Raw genomic sequence first — 17867 nt, 5'->3', positions numbered from 1 at the left:
TGGCTAGGGGTCAAGCATATTACTCAACCCTCTAATATTCATTCTCTTCATTATCTGACCCCTGACAATCACTCACCTATACAGCGCATGGCCTCATTATCGTAAAAAAAAAACATTTCTACTCCGATGTTAATCGCCACTCGGGGTCGGTAGTCGCTAGATGAGGTGAATATGGGGGGTGTTCAACGAGCAATTCAAACTTCGTGCAACACAGCCATTGGCACCAATGCCATGATGTGTCCTGGAGTATCGTCCATGAAACAGTACTCCCTTACCCAGTTACCCTCTGTTTTCGTTTATCAGGTTGGCATAATAAAAGCCTCTCATCGGCTCCCTTTGAGAGGTAGCCAACAAGCAAACACCCCGCAGCATCCCAATAAATTGAGACCATGACCCTGCAGGATAACACTTCCACTTTCTTTTGTGTGGGAGTTAACATTTCATTTCATTTTCCATCACGATTTCTTTTAATTTTTACATTTTTAACTTGTCGCCCGGTACTTTACGCGTAATCATATTAAGCTACATAACGCATACACCTCAGACTGATTAACTCGAAGAAGACGAATATAGCATATCAATTAACCCCCATGTAGCCTTAAATCTGAAAAGTGACCAAAAAATTTAACACGACAATAACAGTATTCTGAAAACCATTATCCTTGTAAGTTTACGTAATATTAAATTTATTTTGTATTCCTATAACTAGTTTTTATTAATTGTTATTATTATTTTGTTTGTAAATAAAAATAAAACTTCCTCTCACCGGGTGATTACCTAATAAGTAAATTAAGAAAAAATACTCTACTTTATTTTATTGGTATCCATATATATTTTGTTTGTTTGTATGATGGCGCCAAAAGTATACCATGAGTGTGTATAAAATAATATAGTGTGTACTTTGATTAAGTCGTCTTGGGTGAACAGTTTTCTGAAAACGTAATAAATTGTGTACATATACACCGCGCGGAAAGGATTTATATAAGTCCGCAGCCAGTGCTCTTTCGCCATTTCGTTGAAACGGCACTGAGAGTCAAATGTCTTAATAAAAAAATTACATCGGCTCAATCCATCGGTTATCGTATATTACAGTGTTTGTATTCTTGAGTTACAGTAGTAACAAAATTATTGATAATGGCGTATCCTAACCCAAAACAAATTATTCCCTTTGATAAATTGGGTAAGTTAATTATATTTTTTACTTCCTCGAGGCTATGACGTAATTTATGTTTGCGTGTAGAAGTAAGTCGGGACAATGAACATGAGATAAGTCTAAAGTAGGTCGGCAACAGTAGTTAATGGGCAGTAAGTATGTAGCTACAACATTATGTCTAGAGCCAATCCATTACATTGCTAAGGGTCTGCTTTTTGAAGAACTATCTTGAGACGAAATAAAATTAGTTCGAAGACGAATTCAAATCAGAGCATTTTAAATACCAAATTTAGTAGCGATTTCCCTAAATCCAGTGCGTACTAAATCCGCTTCCGATACAAATCAACAGGGTTCGTAAATTTCGCGGTAACAGTAACGGCGCCGCACAGAGGTCGCAAGTTTTGAGATTTTATTTTTTTCTGTAAAAAAACTTCCTTGATGGCGTCACAAATTGTTATTTATTTTATTAAAATACTTGGTTTCATCCTTAATTCATTTTTAAATTTTAACAGCAAAAATATAATTTTATGAAAAATATTTTTTTTACTTAAAATAAAATCCTATTTAAAGTAGGGTGGGGGTGGGAATAATGAGTAAAGTGTACAAAACTGGTCACGTCTAATTCGAAACGCGACGTTAACACTCCCTAGTCCAGAACCACGGAGCTACACGTGCGACTCCGTGTTTCTGCACATGAACTGGAAAATATAATATCGAAAAATTAATCATTTTTATGTACTGTATTTGATTCAAAATTCATTCGCGATGAATGACAGTGTTATAAGAACTTATACCATATACATATTTTTTAAATGCTTATGCTTATATGATTTCCATGTAATGATTAATAATAAAAAAATAATAAAAAACAATAAAAATAAAACGTGTACCGATTACTTTACGATTAAGATTATAAATTTGTTTAAAAAAATCTTCAACCTGTTGATTATTGCTGCACGCCCGGGGCGCGTGGGTGTACTCCAACCCACTCACCCACTGATTGCAGTTGCACGATGCGGTTCATGAGCGCCATCAAATGACCTGCCAAATGCATCAAACCATAGTTTAAACCTATACAAAAACTCTCAAATGCGAATATTTTTTAAAAAGTACTTTTAGTAAAAGTTTCGTGCATTCGGGGTTCCAGGTAGGTACTTCATCTACGACACACGACGTTTTTTTTTTAGCGAAAAATATTCTGAATCGTACGGATTCTGAATTCCGAAAACGGAAATAGCCCATATGCATTAATTATTTTATTCCTAATTCGGAATGAAAAATTATCACTCAGGATGAATATGAGGTCTAATATAATCAAATATTTTCATCCCACGCTCAGTAGGAGACAGGGGCGCTGGTTTGGAAAAAAATGCTTTCTTTGTCTTTCATGGGCAATCAAGCAGAAGTTATTCTTCCCATGGCACTTAAAACATATTAAGTGTAATTTGTTATAATTGAGGTAAAAATTAATACAACTTCTAATTTGCAGCGCAAAAGCTTCCACGAATACATACATCCATAGCATGGGAAACGGTTCAGCAGGAAGATATTGTTTCTAATTTAATATTTTTTCTTTCAGAAAAAAATATCCAAGATCTGATAAAACTTGCAGTGTCAGCAAGGAAATATGCGTATATTCCTTATTCGAACTTTGCAGTTGGAGCTGCTTTACGGACAGATGAGAACATAATTTTCACCGGATGTAATGTAGAAAGCAAAGTGTTTTCTCCATCAATCTGTGCGGAAAGAACAGCCATTTGTAAAGCAGTCAGCGAAGGTCACAAGACTGTTAAGGAAATAGCTGTCGTGGCTTACCAAGAAGATACCTTCACCACCCCATGCGGAGTATGCCGGGAAGTTTTATCTGAATTTAGCAAAAGTGACATGGATGTGTACATGACTAAACCTGATATGAATGTCGTTTTACATATGAAACTATCTGAATTATTTCCAATGGCATTTGAGTTGATTAAACGAACCTCTTGATGTATCCAATCCAACAAATCTTATCTTCCAAAAGCAATTGCGAATGCATACAACTAAATATTGAAATTAACGAGTTAATTTTAAACGACAGTTTAATATATTTATCCACTTGGTTATAAAGATTTAAACTTTGTGAATTACAGTATCATCCGTCATTATAATGAATTTCCACCAGAATTTAAAAAACTGATTTCAATATTTTTAATCAATAGTTAAAAACAAATATTTTACTAATTACTATACTGTTAAGGTTTCTGTGGAAATGGCTAAAACAATATTTCTCCTTGTGTAACAGATATTCAATAAATAAACGAATTATAATGCAAATTATGACACCAATGTTTCACATTTTTCTATTTTGTATTTTTATTATATAAGAACCCTACCTAAGGCTTTATTTTTCCAATATGTGCTAAGTTAGAGAGAATTTTGAGTATCTTCAGTGGTTCTTCCTGACATTTAATTTTTAACTTAGACTATTTTATCCACATACATAGCCGTCAAGTGAGGTATTATGTAGCTACTTACACATCAGAATATATAACCCAACACCCATTTGTCCACCTCTTGAGTATTTTTGTCTAGAATTTTTCACTTAAAAATTACATGAAATTATAGTAACTTTATTATAAAGAGTAAAACCCACCCACACTGAGGAAAAGACTATATATATATATATATATATATATATATATATATATATATATATATATATATATATATATATATATATATATATATATATATATATATATATATATATATATATATATATATATATATATATATATATATATATATATATATATATATATATATATATATATATATATATATATATATATATATATATATATATATATATATATATATATATATATATATATATATATATATATATATATATATATATATATATATATATATATATATATATATATATATATATATATATATATATATATATATATATATATATATATATATATATATATATATATATATATATATATATATATATATATATATATATATATATATATATATATATATATATATATATATATATATATATATATATATATATATATATATATATATATATATATATATATATATATATATATATATATATATATATATATATATATATATATATATATATATATATATATATATATATATATATATATATATATATATATATATATATATATATATATATATATATATATATATATATATATATATATATATATATATATATATATATATATATATATATATATATATATATATATATATATATATATATATATATATATATATATATATATATATATATATATATATATATATATATATATATATATATATATATATATATATATATATATATATATATATATATATATATATATATATATATATATATATATATATATATATATATATATATATATATATATATATATATATATATATATATATATATATATATATATATATATATATATATATATATATATATATATATATATATATATATATATATATATATATATATATATATATATATATATATATATATATATATATATATATATATATATATATATATATATATATATATATATATATATATATATATATATATATATATATATATATATATATATATATATATATATATATATATATATATATATATATATATATATATATATATATATATATATATATATATATATATATATATATATATATATATATATATATATATATATATATATATATATATATATATATATATATATATATATATATATATATATATATATATATATATATATATATATATATATATATATATATATATATATATATATATATATATATATATATATACATATAAAGTCGGGAAAATGGAAAATAAACACAATGTTTAATTTATGTTTTTAGTTAAAGAAATAATAAATATTTTTCACTGAAAAATAAATATAAAAGATTGATTTATAAATAATACTTTATTGATAGCATATGAAAATCAACTTTACTTAAATTTAAATATTTCTTACAAAAACTATGAAATAGACGACGCATCCAAAATATTGGCCTACTGTAGTGTCACCAAGGAATAAAAATCCTTTATTTGCAAAGTGCTAAGGATGGTTTTCTAGAGAAATTGATAAAATTATTGCTTCTTTAGAGAAATACTAACTTTACAGGTAGTCACATAGAGAAAGCCAAAAGTATGTGTAAATCCGTCCATATATTTTACTATCAAAAGTTTTATTGAAAATTTAACACATTCAACTCTGACCAATACATAGATGCAGTGCATGTAGCATGCCATGTTGTTCACACTGCATTAATGTTGTTCACACTGCATTATTTTGGTACTTAATCAGAAGCAATGCCTCAATGTGTGCTTTCCGCCTATTTTAATGATACGCAAAGGATTCCTCAGTTAGACACTAACATACAGCAGAGCCAAACAAAGTCTTTAGTAGCAATAGCAGAAATTATAATTTTTCCGCCATTGATATAATTTTTGGGACTATCTGTTACTAAAATAACGACAAATAAGATTTAAACAAACTGTAATTTTATCAAATATGTACATATCTATTTGATTGTTTTCAGATGCAAAATTTTTGAACTTTGCAGTAGAAAACTAAAGTGTTCATTTTTTTGTTCTTATTTAGCTGACAAATACCTATTGGCTATCTAATCGGGAACAAAGCTATTATTAACATTTAACTCTCACACGATAAATAAAAACACATAGTAATTCATAAATTTTATACATAAAAAACATTTGGTTATGTAAATAAAAAAAATTATATTTTAAACAAAATATTACATAATTGTGTACAACATCAGGATTTTGTGTCCGGCACAAAGTCCTAACAATATAATAGATATTATAGGTCAGTGGAGGCCAATGTGAGGCAATGATGCTATAGCATGTTGATTACTAAATTAAATCTGGTAAATATGACACATCACAGCAGTAAAATCTATAACACATTCACCAAAAAAGCATATATGTACATATGGACTTATAATTGAGAACTATGGAACTTCACAACAGTATAAAGCAATAAGGTGAACTGATTTTGTGACAGCAGAAACAAAGTCTGTGTCCATAATTAATTACATTAATATCAGCCGACATAAAATCAAAGTTGGCCTCCCTTGGTATACAAATAGATTATACATAGTGAAGTAATTTAAAAAGTCAATAAAGAAAGAATCCTCGAAAAATTTCATAAAAAAATTTCCTAAAAAATAGTTTTTGAATATTACAAAAATAGTAAACTTAAATATAACGGTTTGTTAATGAAAAGAAACAGTCAAAATATTTTATTTTATCCGAATTCGTAATAATAGCATAAAAAATGTATGATTATTATGACGAATGACACAATACTCAGATAAATTTTATGACGTGTTAAATATTTCCATTAAAGTTCTGTAAACAGTACCGTGTACATCATTTTATGAATTCATTTAAAAAATATTCTGAAGATAAATGAAATACTCAAATAAATAATAATTAAAATTATTACAGGAAAATAAAAAGGTGATTTTACCACGTAAAGTAGTGTTAGCCATATAACGATCTTCAGATAGATTTAAGACTCTATTTCTCTTTTCTTTGGGTCAGAACAGCTAAAGCTCTCGAGAACTACCAAAATGGACACCAACCAATATAGCATTGGCAAAGATTTTCGTTACTTGTAGCTTGTTGGATCAGAAGATCAACTTGACTAGTGACTGACAAAGTTTTATCCGGATTGAAGTCTCGGCCGGTGAGTTTGTCTCTCACTCGAGTGATGATGGCGAGTGCTTTCTTGTTGAGGGCTTCGGGCAGCCCTTCAGGGGGCGGTGCGGGCGCACGAAGAGGCGCCAGTGGCGGCAGCGGTGGCAGCGGTGCGGCCAGTGCGGGTGGTGCCGACAGCGACCCGCCCTCCACGCCCCCTGACCCCAAGGAGCCCTCCCGCGAGCGGCGTCCTGCATCCATCAGCCTCCAGTTGAGCAAGGGATCGTGCACAAAGGCCTCCAGCACCGCCATGAGGCTGTCCTTGTTGCGATGAAGCACAGTCATGACAGAATTACAAGTGCACCTGTAAGTGCCCTCGATTCCTGTCACCTCCATGGCATTAATCAACATTCGGGTCAACCTGAATGGAATTTTCTCGGGAAATTTATCACGAGTGACCGCTACTTCGAAGCAGTCGCCGAAGTCGATGTGCAGTATTTTGCCCGTCACTCTGTCGAGCATCAAGTTAGAAGGGTGACGATCTCCCAGGCCGAGGATGTACCCGACCATGGACATGACTGCCAGAGATCGAGTGTAATTTGTTCTTCGCTCGAACCAAACTTCCGACGACGGACTCTTCAGCCATAGAAGTCGAGCTAGATCATCTCCGGCAGTATGCTCCAGGGCGTGCTCGAATACTTCCACTTTCTGCATCAAGAGCAACCGGTCATAATCTGCGGCCATACGCAGCATTATTCTGTGCTCTATATTCAAGAGACATTTCTTTCTTTCCCGATAATCTCTTATCAGAGAGTGCAAGGTGTCACAGTGGGGAACCCATCCGATGAGGCCGGAATTAGTACTGAGAGGTATGACTGCATAGCGCTGTATTGTCAAATTACGACGGAATGTATCGGGATCATTTTGGAGCAGGGTATTAGCGAGGCCAAACAGTTGCATAACTCTCTCGTCTTGCCGCAAATCTTCATGGCCCTTTAGAAGGAACATGTAGTCCTTACCGTTGGAACCACGAATACAAAGCTTGCGAGGACGCTGCTTCGATGTTATTACCTACCAACAAAATATTTTACACAATTATTCATATTTCCTTCATGCATAACCATCATTACTTATATGCTAAAAGGTCATATTTTTAAATATTTTAAAATATTTTAGTAATTAAATATTTACCACATGTTTAAAAAAAGTAGTTTTTTTTACAAAACAACAATAGCAACTAATGAAATTGGTAATCGATGAAAAAATGCATACTCGTTATTTCAATTTTGATATTAACTTGTATTTTTTTTAATTTTGAGATATTGTTAAAAAAAAAATATAAATTATAAACTTTTTCAAATTAACAAAAGTTTTACATTAAAGTATTTCAAATCAATAAGTTTGTACTGTATTCATTTTGGTAATACAGAGAAAGAGTACCAATGTTATTTATAAATTGTACCAATTGATCAATAAAGATAGGTATGTTTGTGGTCCCGTGGTAAGAGTCCCGAGTAAGAGTTTCTGGATTCCACTCATTCACCACAGCTTGATATCTATTTTTAACCCTCTCTTCCCGGTGTGGTGTACATTGTACACATTGCTTCTAATAACCATCAATATCTCTATAAATATAATAAACACAAGGCTAAGATCTAGGTATTCCTCCATAAAATATTTACGCATTTATTTAAAAAATAATATTAATAACAATCAGATTTTATCGGGTACATCGGAGGTATTTTGTGAATAACAATTTTGCATATAAACAGCGCGTGAAGAGTGTGCGGGAAGCGTGACACTATACAGTATTCGCATCTCACTCTTGCATACTTGCACTGTCCAAGTGCGAGGAGCTCAAAACTCAATGTTCTCAGTCTTCCTCTGGCTCTTGAGCTTGCAACTAAAGTGGACCTATGATTGTTCCGTGAGCATTGCCAGATGGTTTATTAATGTTTTTCAGAAAAAAAATCTAAATTATTATAATTTTTTACTTCATTTATAAATAATTAAGGGGATTAGCTATGAATGTCCGTATTTTTCCGATTTAAAATTGCTAATTTTTTATTGTGTAGTGACTACCCAACACCGGAATGCGCGTTTTATTTTAGCACCGGAAGGGAAAGGTTAATAACAGGCTGCATAGGCCTACAAAGTATGAAAGCTTGTGTTATAATAAAAGCACAAATATTCTTTTTAAAAAAAAAATACTAAAATAAAAATAAAAACAAAATATGATAAATAGTGGAAAAAAAATTTGTTTTTAAAAAAATCCTAGAAAATACATAAAGTTACTAGCTGTAGAGCTACCTGCAAGTTGCTCTGAATGTGGGCGATCCGCACCACCTCCTGGCCCGGGCGGTAGGTGCCGGGCACAGCGAGCTCCAGGTTGTGGCAAGCCAGCAGGTTGGGGGACACGTACTGCAACTCCAGGGACGTGAGCTGCGGCAGCTGGCGGGAGATGCGTCGGAACACATGATAGTACAGGTCCCAAGCTTGGTTGAGGTCTCGAGGATTTGTTGACTCCTACAATAATACGCGTACTTGTGTTAGTTAGCTCCTCGATAATAAGGAACTGTAGACGAGACAAACTATGCATTATTACTTGCCTTGTAGCGGTTACACCATTCTTGGGCTTCCATTAAATCCCTTCCATAAGCCTGATTGAAGGAAGTTTCCTTCAAGGTCTGAGGTCCCCTTTCTAGCATTGCGTGTAATGGTTCCAGTGTTTCAAACATTCCTCTAATATTCCTTTCCCCAAAATATAATCTAGACGCTTCTTCCAAGCCTTCGTGCCATTGTTCGTGCCATAAGATAGCGACCCGAATAAGTTCATCAGAGGCCATGATAGCTTGACTAACTAGTGTTGCGGAGTGTGTACACATAGAACTTAATATCAGATTTGCCGCATTTCTTCGTGCAACAAATGAAGATTTTGAAGCAACAGTGAGCGGATAAACTAAAGCTTGCGGATGGGATTTTCCAATGTCAATAAGAAGAGCATGAATTAGTCGGCCGACTAAAGCTCTGGGGGTATCAATTCTTGCAATAAGTTGCGGTATTACCTGTAGCCAAGTGTTTATCTCTATGGTCTTAATACCTTCCACTATAGCTTCGTGAACTTCTGGCCACTGTCCGTACTCAAACCATAATGTGAGAAGCCTTAATGTATCTTGTAAAGAACTGCCATGAGATAAATTTATAGACTTGAAGAATCCCTCAACAGCGGGCACAGTATATTTTGAAACATAGTGCCCATTATTCTCAGTCCCGGTTCCAGGAGCATTGGCATTATTTTCGCCATTTTTATGTTTATAAAACAGAACTGCTTCAAAGTTCATATAAGCCCAAGCGTGCCAAGCTTTATACCAATCAGGAGCGTGATCGGTGGCAGATGAATACGATTGTAAAACAACAGGTATGGACGTTTCTGAAATTCCTTCCAGAGACTCTCGCCAGCCACCGAGCTTGAGATAGCACCGTGCCAACAGTCTCCGCCACTCCGACTCACTTGTCTCATCAGATATTCTAAGGGGATTAACATTCACAAAGTGCTGAAGCTGCGACAGCGCTAACTCTTTCTGAGACGCAACCCATAAGTATTTGCAGTAAGCAAATGTAACTTGCGGTTGTTGTGTCGGTAGGGGCATATCGGCCTGTTCAGAGGGATCACAACCTAGGAGCATAACCAGGGTCTTATGGGAAAGATTTAAAGAGCCACTTTTACGACACAGAGAGGCATATTTGAGCCACGTGTGCATATCATCCACAGGACTAACAACCAATCGACGTACTCTGATGATGCGTTGCCAATCTTCCACTAGCCTCTGGCCTCCCTGGAGGCGAGCCCACCACATAGACCGGATGGCAGTCCTTCGTTCAGGTACCAGCTTATACTGCACCACTTCTTCTAGTTCGGCCAGCATTTGGACCCAAACCATTGCCCCATAGGCCCGTTGGTAGGATTCTCCAGCCATAGCAGTAAGTTCTGTATCCAGTAAATCTCTGGTTTGTTCCACTAACAGTTGGGCTTGGGAGAACTGGCCTTCGTGTACAGCGAGTACAGCTCGATAGAAGGCGCCATCTTGCGAGTCGTTAGGTATGCACTGCACATACCGCCTCATGGACTCCCATTCTCCTAAGCCCCAAGCTGCAGCAGCCGCTAACCTACCAGCGTGTGCCTTGTCTTGCCAGCCCCAATCTCCCCAATACTCTCCGGCAGTACGATGAAGATCTCCCCACTCCCCGAGAGCCTCCATGCAACGCATTTGGCCAAGACGGGCCTCTGCTTTGTCGGGTTCCGTTGTCAATTCATCTTTATATAGAGACAATGCTTTTTCCCAGCTGTGCAGTTTCTCATACCAACGAATTTGCACTTGTAAATCCATGTCCCCACCACGACGTCTAGCCATGACATACTCCAGAAGACCTTCAGCGGCCTCGCGCTGCTGTAGTTTATTATTTATAGAAATTAAAGATTCTACAGCGTGTGACCCGACACCCTGCCTAAATTCTTCTTCTTTGTAGTGAAGAGCTTTGGCATAAGCTCGGCAATGCATCGCTCTCTCGCCCAGCAAGTGAGCCCGGATGGGGAGGGACCCACGATCACAGTGCTCCATGAACTCTGCTAAGTTTAGGATGGTCTGGGTAATTTCTGGCAAATCAGGGACCATAAGAGCTTCTTCTAAATTTTCAACTAATTCAGATTGCATCGCTTCAGAGAGTTCTGTCCAGCAGGATACAAATGCGGCATTAAATAAATCTCTTAGTAATTGGGAGTAATTTTGAGCTAAAGCCAGACACGACCGTAAAGCTGGACTTTGGGATTCTTTCAGTAGACCGATGCTGAGGTTACGCAACCATTCCAGCCAATCTTCCTTCGACACTCTGCGACTCGCAGTCCAAGCCAATCTTAGATTATCAGCATTAACATGCAACTTCTTAATTGTTGTAGTGTCACTTGATGTCATACTTATCTGAAAATGTTGTTATTATGTAAAATGCCTAACAGAGAATACATAGAAATAAAAATTTATGGTGTAAAATGTGATATAATTACCTCATGATTATTTTGGCCAGAAAACCAATGCCTCGTAAGAAGAAAATCCTCATCCATGGCGAGAGTCGTGTTAGACTGCAACTTGGATATGAGAACATCATACTTCTGGCAAGGAATCCGATGTTTAGTGACCACTTTATGCACTAAAGGAATAAAGTGATTGTACTTCCTTCCTAACTGCACTACGAGAGCACACAGAGTGTCCATGGCAGTCGGCCGCAACTCGGGACAAGTTTCCAGACTCCGAATCAGAGGATGCAGAATTCTGGAAGTGAGGTCGGTGAAGTCGAGACAGTCTGCTAGATGCCCTACTGTTTCCATGGCAACCTTACAAACTGCCAAAGGACAGTCATTTGAGTCAAACAACCGCACCATCGGTGGTAATACTAAATGGAGATAATCATCCAAATTATCTCCAAATTTTTGTAACGCTATTAACAGCTTTACTGTTACAGTGCGCTCTTTACTGGAGTCGTGAGATAATACTCTCAGGATTTGTGGAATCAACTGAGGTAAGTAAATCTTAAATTCAGCTCCCAAAGCTACGGCAATATGTTCTACCAATAGGATCAAAGTTGTCTGAAGGGTACTATTCGGAGTCCAAAACTCTTTAATCAAATCAAATATCTTATCCAGATAATTTCTGATGTGCTGCTTTACTATAGCTATCAGAGTGGCCAATTGGGTAAAGAGAAAATCTCGAAATGTTATATCTGCCATTCGAACGACATATAAAAAACTTGGCATAACTTGAGATATATAGGGTACACACTTGATCCCGAGAGACTGAAAAATAAAAGTTACAGCTTGTACAACACTTGTATGATGTTGGGACAAGGTTGGATCACGGATTATGCGCATAAGAGTTGAAATAGCTATAGCAGGATAATACTCTTCTAACATGGATGAAGACATATTCACGAGCATCTCGCTAGTATTCATATCATAATTATTCTCGTCTGTCTTGCTGTCAGCTAGAGACAGGAGGTTAGTGTCAGCTTGCGCATCGATCATCCCACAGCTGATTTTATGTTTGTACGGGTCTAGTGCTCCCAGCAGGCCCAACACTCTGATAGTCTCTCTCCTGATAACAGGCTGCTGTTCCGTCTTCAGGAAGTTGATGAGAACATCCATCAAGTTGGGGAACTGGGAATAGGGAGTAACGACTTGACCGGTAGCGCTAATCAGTTGCCCGAATGCCCATAGAGCCACACTTCTTTTCTCTGGTGCGCTAGCGTCTGCTAATAATTCCAACAAAATAGATAACAATTCGGGCATCCATTTTTGAAGACCATTTCCATCGCCATTCACTTCTGCCAAGTCTCCTATAGCGCGTAAAACACTGAGGACAACTCCCGGATTTAAATCTGATTCTTTCAGTTTCGGAACTAGCACATTCAAAATAGGCTCCATATATGGTCTGATGAGTCGTGGAGCATTCACAATCAAGTGGTCGAGCATTCGAGCCGCTTGCTCTTTATTTCGACTCATTCCAGAATGCTCCAGTTCAGTCAAAAATTGAATGAGAGTTTTCCTCAAACTGGGCATTACATACGCAGGATTGACTGTACTAAGTCTGCCGATAGTACATATTGCAAGCTCGCGGATCTCGAGCACTTCGTCATTCATGGCTATAAATAAAGAACTCAGATTCTCAATTTGTGCTAAATGTGAGTCAAATGTATCGTCGAGAGATGCTAACACCCAGTACCGGACATCACAATTTGTGTCAGTGATACCTACTATCAAGAGTTTACTGAGAACATCAGCTACAGTACAGGTCACTGTATGTGAATATTCCTTGTGATGTGATTCAATGGCGAGCGCTAAGAGTCTGCTACAAGTTCTTACAGCTTCCAGTCTTATTTCTTGCTGTTCGCTTTGTAGAAAATAATTTGCACAGCGTCTTACAAACTGAAGCAAACTGTACCCTTCAAAATCAAACGTTCCCAATGTCCTTAAAGCCAATACAAAACAAGACACATCTTGTGAATCGGCTGCAAGGTAAGACAAACTCATTTGCTGTTCCAGGTGTTTTGGCATTCCAGGGTGAAGAAATGGTTTCTTCATCAAGATGTGAGATAGAATATTTAACAAGCATTCAGAAATATCTTTCTTTACACAGCTAACACTTTGAGCAACTTCCCTCAAACATATTGTCAAAGCCGGGGTTAATCCGACTGCCATCATAGATTCTAAAATATCTTTTACATGCTCTCCAAATATTTCATTCAATGCTCTTCCCAATAAAGCGATACAAACAAACACTGCAGGATCTGTAGCTGTGCGCTTTTTGGCTGGAGTATCCGGAGAAGGTAAAGCCATTTTTATAACAAGCATTATTCTGTGAAGATATTGCATAATTTCCTTTTCTACAGCAATAGCTATGAGACCGATAGTAGTAAAAGCCATATAACGATCTTTTTCTCTTCCTCTTAATGTAGCCAGTAAAAAGTTAATGGTAGAATTTAGATGATATTTAATAAAAAATTCTTTATTGAATGCTGCCAGTCTTGGAATGATAATCAGAAGTATTTGTTGAACGTGGGGTGATCTGGATAGCCGATGTTTCATAATTTCTAAGAAATGAAAAAAGAAAACATGAGATTATAAATTGACAAGATAATTTCTTAATAAGGCGATCAGTATATATACACATATACACACACACATATATATATATATATATATATATATATATATATATATATATATATATATATATATATATATATATATATATATATATATATATATATATATATATATATATATATATATATATATATATATATATATATATATATATATATATATATATATATATATATATATATATATATATATATATATATATATATATATATATATATATATATATATATATATATATATATATATATATATATATATATATATATATATATATATATATATATATATATATATATATATATATATATATATATGAAATAATAATTGTACTATAATAAATACTTCATTCATATGTACCTAAGCATATAGTGTCATATTTATCCATCACAAGTTTTCTACACACGGCAGACTCATACACGTTTGAAGTTTGAGCACTGCTAGATGCATTAGAGATATCAATGTGATGTCCCCGGGAACTCGACGGACTTCTGAGGCGGGGCATCATGGATATTATATCCTCAGTAAGACTGATCTCCTGGTGAGTATCCAGCGTTTGCATCAAGTGGGTATACTTGCGCTCCCACGCGGCGTGTGAACACCTCAACAGTTCATTTAACACGAGAATGCCTCCGTGTATGCAATCTTCTCTCGTCACTCCTTTTTCTTTTATAAGTGTCTCATCGAAACATGTGACCACTTCCTTGTAGCACCTCGTGTACCAGTGGGGAGCGTCTGTTTGGCGCTCTCCCGTTGCGCGGTGACTACCAGTCCGGCCTGCAGAGCTTTGCTACCAGCTTCCCGGATAAGCGCTTTCGGGTCACGCATCGCAATGAATATATGATCGAAAAACCCCGATACTTGTTGATGAAAATATGTCGGCATGGCAACAATGGCCAGTTCTCTCAATATCAACACTGCTGAATGACGTTTTCCTTCGTTCCTCTCCACTGACAGCCATTCGAAGGCCCGTTTGACCTCAAACTCAACATACTCCGCCCTTTTAGCTCCCGAGATGGCAGCCAAGCGTCCGACCGTTTTGGCCGCCAGCTCCATAACACCCACATCAGACGAAGGGAAGAGATTTCTCAAGTAGTTGGCAAAGCGGGATATTCTTGTCTTTGTGGTGTCACAATCCCCGCTTATGAGGCACACTAAAAAAGTCAATTACAACATGTTATTAAAATCAACCAAAAATTATATAAATACCGTTTTAAACACGAGATATAAATATAAAATTTTACCTGTTTTACGTATTAAATAAATATTTTACGTTTCGAAATACGTTTTCCTGAGGAAAGTGAAAACTTTTACTATGCATCCAAGCTGATAAGGGCATATTGAAAATAATAGTGAATCATATAATCAAAGCTTTAACTAACATGGGTTCCATAAGAATAAACAAATAAATAATCATATAAACACAGATTTCATAACAGATATATTTTTTACTCACCAATAGCTAAAACACCGCCTTTCTTTTCATTGACATCACTTCCAGAAACCATTTCAAATATATGATGGTTAAAGTCGTCCAGAAATTGGGTAATTTCCTCTGGAGGCACCTCCCGTAGTTCAGTTTTAACATAGAGATACAACTCCCGGGCGGTTTTACTGCGCGTATCCGCATTTCTAGATTTTAGTCCAGCAACAAACTGCTGGACTAAAGACGACGACATTTTAGAAACTTGCGCTAAATGCCACAGAGAAACATACAACTATCAGCCGATCAAGCCGTAAGATCTAAATCAAAATAAAGAAACATTGTTTAGCCGAAAACTTCTTGTAAATATAAAGAACGCTCGTTGTACAGTATAATAATAAATAGGATAAAATATACAACTAAATAATAGTCAAACGCTACAATATGGTATCGTTTATATTAGCTGCGCTCAGTTATCAGTTTTGTTATCTTCACAAAATTTGTTAAAAGCACCTCGAAAATAACAAGAAAATAAAGTGTCACAAAGGTTATGTCTGGTCGTGTGAACATAGACATAACACCATAGACAAGCGTAAGTAGCAGTACGTAGGTTCATCCAAATGGATATCGAAAACGAAGGAACAATGGGAGATTTTCATACCTTTTTTATCCGATAGATATCTTACTGAATTTCGAGTTTAGGCATAAAATAAAAGGAGAAATTTTAGACGAATATTACAGAAACATAAAAAACCTATTCGAATTCTTCTGTGATAAATATTAATCGTTATATTTTACGAGAAAAACACACAAACAAAAAGTTTTTTATTCTTATTGTATTTCAAAATGTAAAATTTCCAGTGGACGTTGATTCTAATGCAACGAAGATAATGAATTGAAATAAATAATTGTGGTTAGATAATCATCAATCAATCAATTTAGAAGAGCTAAAATCTGTAACTAAAGGTGTTTTTTTGTTGTTTTGCCATTTCACCATGAATAGACTGAATGACCGTGGTGCGCGTAGTAGATTCGTGAATGGGCCAAAAATATTCAGCTTGATCCTCTTTTTCAACGCAAAATTTTTCTAACCGTTGAGCCACAATTTTGGTTAAATGTCCATGTCAATAAGCAGAATTGCCGAGTTTGGAGTGGAGAAAACCCAGAAGCCTCTGTTGAGACCCCTGTACATCCATTAAAAGTCACCTTTTGGAGTGCTTTATGGGCAGGTAGAATCATTGGCCCATATTTTTTAAGACGATGACGGCCAGAATGTTACGGTTAATGAAGAGAGCTACAAAACCATGATTACTAACTTCTGCGTACCTCAGTTAAATAGTATTGATGTGACAGCGCTGCGGTTTCAACAAGTTGGTGCAATATCAATTTATTACGAGAAATTTGAATTTGTGTACCTCTAAAAAAATATCCTTTACTTAAATAACACGTACACATAGAGTAGTAGGTACTTCTTTTTGGTAAAGATCTCCCTATAACCTAAAATTTTATTGATACAGAATTTATATGTAATTCGTTGTTTAAATATATTTACGAATTTCACCCAAAACCGTCCACTACAATGTTTTATGCCCAAGTAATGTAAGAAATATTTTTTTCCAAGAACTTTATGTTTAAAAGCGCCATGCATACGTTCTAAATATGAAATAATGAACCTTTTTAAAAATTATTATTACTTTTTTTTAATTTTCAAAATCAATTATACGAAATAATGTTTATGCTTACGTAATTACAATCTATATTTATATCATTCATTAAAATGATAAAATATGGTATTGTTATTAATATCTGAATTTTTTTTAGTAAA

The 17867-nt window shown here is 34.3% G+C and overlaps 3 protein-coding genes across 3 annotated transcripts; 1 reads left to right on the top strand and 2 right to left on the bottom strand.

Annotated features, from left to right (window-relative positions):
• Nucleotides 1-995: 995 nt before the first annotated feature.
• LOC148304280 (cytidine deaminase-like) lies at nt 996-3472 on the top strand. The gene is made up of 2 exons (XM_088268531.1): nt 996-1180; nt 2733-3472. Exons 1-2 carry the CDS (start codon nt 1135-1137, stop codon nt 3137-3139), a joined length of 453 nt encoding a protein of 150 aa, XP_088124657.1. The 5' UTR covers nt 996-1134; the 3' UTR covers nt 3140-3472.
• Nucleotides 3473-6797: 3325 nt separating this feature from the next.
• On the bottom strand, nt 6798-16446 carry mTor (serine/threonine-protein kinase Tor). The gene is made up of 6 exons (XM_088268540.1): nt 16076-16446; nt 14980-15773; nt 11968-14546; nt 9518-11884; nt 9219-9434; nt 6798-7979 (listed from the first exon to the last, which is right to left on the bottom strand). The coding sequence occupies exons 2-6, from the start codon at nt 15179-15181 to the stop codon at nt 6834-6836; spliced, it is 6510 nt and encodes a 2169-aa protein (XP_088124666.1). The 5' UTR covers nt 15182-15773; nt 16076-16446; the 3' UTR covers nt 6798-6833.
• Nucleotides 15289-16127, bottom strand: LOC148304279 (serine/threonine-protein kinase mTOR-like). Its single transcript, XM_088268583.1, has 2 exons — nt 16076-16127; nt 15289-15773 (listed from the first exon to the last, which is right to left on the bottom strand). The coding sequence occupies exons 1-2, from the start codon at nt 16125-16127 to the stop codon at nt 15289-15291; spliced, it is 537 nt and encodes a 178-aa protein (XP_088124709.1).
• Nucleotides 16447-17867: the final 1421 nt, after the last annotated feature.

This window comes from Brachycentrus maculatus, unplaced genomic scaffold, assembly GCF_059751285.1.
Source record: "Brachycentrus maculatus isolate JH-2025_06_01 unplaced genomic scaffold, ASM5975128v1 h1tg000326l, whole genome shotgun sequence".
Classification (NCBI taxonomy): Eukaryota; Metazoa; Arthropoda; class Insecta; order Trichoptera; family Brachycentridae; genus Brachycentrus; species Brachycentrus maculatus.
Note: the sequence above shows the minus strand (reverse complement) of the source record. Positions and strands in the feature narration are given on the sequence as shown.

Excerpts from the sequence above, each read along its gene's own strand:
- LOC148304280 (XM_088268531.1), top strand. The coding sequence starts at position 1,135 with ATGGCGTATCCTAACCCAAAACAAATTATTCCCTTTGATAAATTGG. Across the intron at positions 1,181-2,732 it reads TATTCCCTTTGATAAATTGG|AAAAAAATATCCAAGATCTG; the intron begins GTAAGTTAATTA and ends TTTTTCTTTCAG.
- mTor (XM_088268540.1), bottom strand. The coding sequence starts at position 15,181 with ATGCAAACGCTGGATACTCACCAGGAGATCAGTCTTACTGAGGATATA. Across the intron at positions 14,547-14,979 it reads ATATGACACTATATGCTTAG|AAATTATGAAACATCGGCTA; the intron begins GTACATATGAAT and ends TTCATTTCTTAG. Across the intron at positions 7,980-9,218 it reads ACATTCAGAGCAACTTGCAG|GTAATAACATCGAAGCAGCG; the intron begins GTAGCTCTACAG and ends TTTTGTTGGTAG.
- LOC148304279 (XM_088268583.1), bottom strand. The coding sequence starts at position 16,127 with ATGGTTTCTGGAAGTGATGTCAATGAAAAGAAAGGCGGTGTTTTAGCT. Across the intron at positions 15,774-16,075 it reads AGGCGGTGTTTTAGCTATTG|TGTGCCTCATAAGCGGGGAT; the intron begins GTGAGTAAAAAA and ends TGACTTTTTTAG.